A 6698-nucleotide genomic window follows, 5' to 3' on the forward strand; every position below is an offset into this window, starting at 1 on the left:
AGGACTAGTAGTTGAGAGACAAGTGAGTTCCCAATTACTATAGGCTTGCACCAAGGATCGACATTGAGCCAATACCTTTTTACTTAGTTATGGACAAATGAGGCATTTGCAAGGAGATCCCATGGTGTATGTTGATTGCAGATGGCATAGTTTTGGCTGACAAGACGAGGGAGAGCATAAACAGAATGCTAAATTTTTGTAGGGATGATTTAGAATTTAAAGGATTTACAATAAGTTTGAAGAAAACAGAGTAGAGTGGATGCGAGGAATTAGTTAAAATTGTTGACTGAGAAGTTTCCCAAATGACCATTAACGATATATTTGGTTGAAAATTCAGGAAAGTGGAGAGATTGAAAAGAATGTTGCCCATAGAATTCAAGCAAGGGTGGAAGAAATGGAGATCTGCCTCTAGAGTGTTATGTGATCATCGTGTACCATTCAAACTGAAAGGGAAATGTTACAGGATAGTTGTAAGACCAGCCATGTTTTGTGGGATAGAATGTTGGGCAATTAAAGAACAACATCTTCATAGTTTGAGTGTAAAATGAGGATGTTGAGATGGATGAGTGGCAAGATGAGAAAGGATAGAATTAGAAATGAATGCATTTAAGGGAACTTAAAGCGCAATACTAACAGGTAATAAGATGAGAGAAAGTAGACTTAGATGGCTTGGGCATGTGCAATGGAGACCAAGAACTACGTCAGTTATTAGGAGTGAGTTGGCACAAGTTGAAGGCTCTAGAAGGGCAAAGGGAAGGCTCAAAATGACATGGGTGGAGGCAGTAAGAAAAAGACTTAATAACCTATGGTCTAACTGAAGTTATGTCCCCTGATAGGGTGGAATGGCGGAACAAGATTATGTAGCCGACCCCAATTAACTGGAATGAGGCTTAGATGATGACGACGACGAAGATGACTTCTGGACACGATATGCATGAGCAGGCAGTAGTATCAATGAGATCTGCTTGGTTTCCAGCCCCAGAAATATTTTTTTATTCCAATATATTGTGAGGATGTAATGTTTATATACCTTCCAATGTATCTCAGAGACTTTGGAGATGAACTGTCCTCAGGGAATTTGCATTTCTCCACATACCTGTAAGCTGAAGAAGGTTAATAATAGTGAACCATATAAGTGACAGAGAACAAAAAAATTCTGTAACTTGATTTTTACATACTTTGCCGTCGGTTCATCCCAATTCTTGGCATTTCCTTCATTTACTGAGTATATTTTTCCCTTCTTTGGAATCTGCTTGATAGGGAAATTATCAAATAACTAATAAAGTTAACCAAAACACAGCAGAGAGAATAATTCCTTAGAAGCTTTAAAACAAGATCCAGCATTAAAGATTTAGAATGTTATGTTCAAATGCACTGATCCAGAAATCAACTGCAACACATACCTTTATGTCTGGATGAGTCAATATGAACTCCCCGAGTGATGGATCAAGAGTGAAACCATTGACGCCGCTTCCAGTGCTCAGAACAAACTGCAATATGAGACTTCTAGAATGATAGTTTCATAGAAAAAAAAAAAACAGAGAGAGAGGAGAAAAACAGGCCCATAAACCCATGAACCACTGGTTCCATTGGTGAATGAGAAATGGTGGGAATGGGCATTTCAAATAATCCCAGCTCAGACAATGAAAGTCTAAAAGCTAAGAAGTTGAAGATGGTGGATCAGATTTCATACGGTTCAAGCCTACATAGAAACATTTGACAACTATTGAACAAAATTGGATGTCTTGAAATGAAGATGAGTTTACCGTGCAAGAGCTTCCATACATACAATAGCCAGCTGCTAGCATGTTCTTCCCAGGTTGCAACACATCATCTAAAGCTGGTTTCTTGGTATCTTTCACCATATAGATTCCAAAAATCTAGAGGCAAAATATAAATGGCCCACAATCATCATCAAGATCAATAATAAGAAACATAATAAATCCACATTTGTACAACCATCCACTGCAAGGATCACAAAGAAATGAGAGGCTCAGATGTTTCTCTATCTCAAGTCCTTTTAGATGAGATGAGATTAATGATTAAAAAAGAAGGAAGAATCATATTGGGAATTGGGGATAGATAGAAGCCGTACCGTTCCAATGGAAACACCACAGTCTATGTTAGAAGACCCATCCAATGGATCGAAAACAACACAATAACTGCAGTAATAGGAAGAAATAAAGTTGAATTAATTAGAAACAGTGAGGTAGAAGGATTTAAGAGCAGAAGGCAGCAGCAGCACATACTTTCCACGCTTTGATGGTTCCACAAAAATTGCTTTCTCGTCCTCCTCTGAAACAAGAATGCACTGCACAAAGGATAATCAAGAAACTTACTTATAATTCATGAATAATTCAGGGTAGCATAATTTAAAGGAATGAAGAGATTTACTGTTCGGCCACTGCTTATCAAAGCCTTAACGAAAACTTCATTCGAAAGCACATCCAATTTCTTTTGTTCTTCGCCCTGCATTTTGGGTAAATTTTACATTTTTCCAATCAGAAGAAGCCAACTATGGGAACTTGAAACAATCAGACTCATTTCTAATCCAAAGAGAGGCTACTCATGATTTGAGATGGAAATGGGTATTGAAACATTGAAAGATGCATATATCAGTATAGAAAATGATGAGAGAAACATTACCTGGACATTGGTCTCTCCAGCAAGTCCGATGAGTTTCGCCAGCCCTGCCTGTTTGACTAAATAGAAAAAGAAAGAATCATAAAGTAGAAATCTTGTTCATTCCAATCCAAGATGGAAGGGAAAACAGAGAGAGAGAGAGAGAGAGAGAGAGAGAGAGAGAGAGAGAGAGAGAGAGAGAGAGAGAGAGAGAGAGAGAGATGACGACCTTATTAACAGCAGTGCAGACGAACTTGCAACCGAGGACGATGTGGCTGAGAAGAATGGTGAAATCTCCTCTCGATTCAGGATGCTTTGTCTGTTCGTTCAGAACAAACCGAGTTATTGTCATCAAATCCGTCCGATAAGCGTCCGCTGCATGATCCATGTTTTCTTGCCCTTCCCTTGTCTTCTGCAATTCTCTTTATTCACACACTCTCTCTCTCTCTCTCTCTCTAACAAGAAGAAGAAGCCGATGATTCTTGTGCTGGAATATTTATACACATTAGAGGTAGGGAAGAAGAGAGAAAGGGGGATAGGGCTATCTAATACAAATGGAAGTTTCCGTTGACACGTGTCGGTTCCGCCATGAAGCAGCGCTCGTGGCTACCATGAAGATAACGCCTTCCTCTCTCTCGCTCTCGTCCCCCTACCAGATTTTTCACGTCTTTTGTCTCCTGCCATCAACTCGCAAATCATCTTCCGCAACCAAACGACCCAACGAGGGTCAGTTTCGTAATTTCCTACACAGGTTAGCCTGTTGTGTGCTATTTGCGCCGTCCATTCATTTCTCAAACAGTGGTGTCCCATCCTCGTACTCGTTCACCAGAAGCGTGCCTACAGCTTGTGACTACACACCATTCATCAGGTGCGTTGCCCGAATTTTTGACCAATTTACACGTGACCACTGAATGACATGGACGGATGATTTTGTTTGGTTGAGATACCTTCGTAGGTGGACTCAAAGCTCAGGTGGACTACTCGGGTACGTTTGGCGCAATGTTTAGATGGGATTAAGTGGGATATCAATTCCATTAGCATATGATGTGAAAGGCTAGAGTTAGGTGGGATGAATTTGTATTTCGTCCTGTGGAATTAGGTTTAGTCCCGTGCATGGATTTATGTAGATTTTAAATTCCACTACACACGTGGGTCCCTCATTGATGCCTGCAATTATCTATGCCATTCATCTACATACACCATTCACACCTGACATTCAGGTTATATATATATATATATATATATATATATATATATATATATATATATATATATAAGAGAATGACATTTGTTTCGGATTTGGTCCATTGATTATAATTATATGGTCTACCAAACATGATTTTTCTTAATTTCAGTGCCTCCCAAGGCAGAGCAGTTGAGATGAAAATCCGGCCATTGTTATCATTCAAATTGCATATGGGGTCCATCCAATCTAACGTCCATGGGGCCCACCGAAGGATGAGTATTTTCTTTTTCTTTCTTTTTTTTAATCAGCACATGTCAAGGGTAATGTGGGCCACATCACACGAATTTAAAGAGATATTAGGCATGATTTTAGTAAGCTAGCCTACCTAAGTCCTTGATTGAACTGATTTTTAGGATCCACGGTGAAGCTGAGTTACCTAACTTTTAACGGACACTCGGACAGAGTGGGTCTAATGAGCGTTATTCCTGGCGATTCCTGCTCCCACCGCACAATAGAAATATTCACGTTGAATTAGTTAAGTTAACATATATGGTATCATATGTCTTATTTAGACTGTTGTCCTTTTCATGTCCGTCCCTTTGATTGTAATAATCATCTGATTCTATTTACTGGACCGCCCAAGCGTGTGGCAGTTATTCAACCTGGAGGAGGATGTATGACTTACCACCATTTAAGAAAAAAGGGGTAGCTCATAAGTTAGTGCAACTTGTCCTATGGCGACGGATGACTGCTTGCTCAGATCGAAAATGATGGGAATCGCACTTCTCCTCTCTTTTCGGCCTTTCTTGAAATGTGGACCCTCCAGATTTCCAGGCCCAGTCGTAAGCAGAACGACTTCTTCGGAAGATAACGAATATTTGATGAGAAAAGCTTTGATGCTCTGCCGGAGTGATATGGATGATATACATGCACTTACAAATTGCATATGTGGCTTATAACTAATCAAATTAAACCATTCAAAGTGTAGTACCAAGTTAGATATTTTATAAACAAAAAATTATTGTAATCTGTTCATCTGGACATAGAATTGGTGGATATTTATTGGACGGTTAGAAATGAAAAAACCAACAGTCCTGTTTCCAAAGAAAATAAATTTGTGAATGAATCAGTGGTTATGATTGTTAAACTAATGTGATAATGGGACTATGACTTAGGAACCATGGGGATGCACAATCTAGCCGGTTTTATTTGAGTAAATATCTCTCATGTGTACAATTTCAGTGTTTCATAAGCAACTCTCTTTTTATTTTTTCTTTTTTATTTTCTTCTGTCTCATTCGAAGGCTCTTCATATTTTGGAAGGGGCTTGGTAACTGTGCGAGCCTGAGTCGCTTAGGCGTAAAGAGGGCCTGACATGGGGAGGGCCATGCATCAGTTCCAACACGTTCATCCCTTGTCTTCGCTTTCGGGGGACTCGTCAATCCTGATGGGGCACATCAGATGAATAGATTGGATGACTTATAAACAGCGCGCTGTAACCCACACATATTTTTTTACGATTTTAACGGTGGGACCAGGGCCGCTCAACATTTTTGAGGCCTATGCAAAGTCATAAAAATGAGACTTTTTAGTTTACTAATAATAAATAAAACTATAAATTTGATTCTTCCCTTTTTAGGTGCAAAATTACTAATTAAACTTTTGCATTTAAGTTTACTAATAATCTAATTAGGTATTGGTGTGCCATTCTGCTGTTAGAAAAATGAAGTTAGAATTTAATTTAGAAAAATAATGTTAGAATTTAATTTTTGGAAAACTTAATTAGCAATAAAGTAGGTAGTTGTGGTCCTAGGTTTTAGGAGAAAAATTTATTAGGAATGATGCTATTATTTTGAAAAGAGACAATGAGTTAGAATGTTATTATTGAATTTGTTTTTTATATTCAATTTCAAATTTGTAAACTAATTCTTATTTTGTAGGCCTTTCAATAAGATTTATTTAAAAAAATGTAGGCTTTTTTTTTTCTTCTTAATTTTAATTTTGCTATAATATACGACTTTCATAATTAAGAAATTTTAATTTTGCTATAATATAGAGCCTTTATAATTAGGGGGCCTTAGGCGATTGCCTCACCTGCCTACCCCTTAAAGCCACCCCTGCGTGGGACCTCCTATGTCAACTGTTTCCCATGGTGTAGCCCACCTGAGTTCTGAATCTTCCTGAATTTTTGGCTTGGTTAAATACATTGGGTGGGGTATCCGGTGGATAGGGTGGATATGAGTCCTTTCATCCCGGTCTGCCTACCAAAGTGACTTTGGTGTGTTGATGTGGTAAAGTTGTAGGCTCCACCATGATCTATGATGTTAACGATGCATGTATTATATCTACACAATTCATCCACTTTTCAAGATGATTCTAGGGCATGAGTTTAAAAATAAACAAATTCAAACCTCAAATACACCACACCACATGGCGGGGAGAATGACGCCCATCGTTGAAACTTTCCTAAGGTTCAACGTGATTTTTATTCGCAAGGTCACACTGACCTGGATGAGAACAAACACAAAATCAGCTTCAGCCAAAACTTATTGGGTTCCCAAGTTTTCAATCCGACAGGGGTGTAGTCCACTTGAGGTTTAGATCCATGCAATTTCTATTTTTATTTTCTCATGCCTTAAAATAATATGGTAAAATGGATGGATGGTGTGGGAATCCAAAACTCATTGGGTTCCCAAGTTTTCAATCCTATACGGGTGTAGTCAACTTGAGGTTTAGATCCATGCAATTTTTATTTTTATTTTCTCATGCCTTAAAATAATATGGTAAAATGGATGGACGGTGTGGATATAACACATGCATCATAAAAGGTCCACATAGCTTTGCCATGTCAACACACCACCCAGGTCACACTAGGCAACCCGCTTCAGGTC

At 38.6% G+C, this 6698-nt stretch overlaps 1 protein-coding gene across 1 annotated transcript in view; it reads right to left on the reverse strand.

The window, feature by feature from the left end:
• The window catches only part of LOC131234518 (fructose-1,6-bisphosphatase, cytosolic), a 9031-nt gene extending 5758 nt beyond the window's left edge, over positions 1–3273 (reverse strand). Inside the window, exons 1-9 of the mRNA XM_058231459.1 lie at positions 2852–3273; positions 2647–2694; positions 2395–2469; positions 2250–2311; positions 2096–2162; positions 1767–1880; positions 1404–1490; positions 1179–1249; positions 1031–1096 (exon numbers count right to left, since the gene is read on the reverse strand). Of these exons, the coding sequence (XP_058087442.1) occupies positions 1031–1096; positions 1179–1249; positions 1404–1490; positions 1767–1880; positions 2096–2162; positions 2250–2311; positions 2395–2469; positions 2647–2694; positions 2852–3010 (749 nt within the window). The 5' untranslated portion in view covers positions 3011–3273. The remainder of the gene's footprint in view (positions 1–1030; positions 1097–1178; positions 1250–1403; positions 1491–1766; positions 1881–2095; positions 2163–2249; positions 2312–2394; positions 2470–2646; positions 2695–2851) is intronic.
• Between the last annotated feature and the right edge of the window lie 3425 nt (positions 3274–6698).

Source organism: Magnolia sinica, chromosome 19, assembly GCF_029962835.1.
Source record: "Magnolia sinica isolate HGM2019 chromosome 19, MsV1, whole genome shotgun sequence".
NCBI classification, from domain to species: domain Eukaryota; kingdom Viridiplantae; phylum Streptophyta; class Magnoliopsida; order Magnoliales; family Magnoliaceae; genus Magnolia; species Magnolia sinica.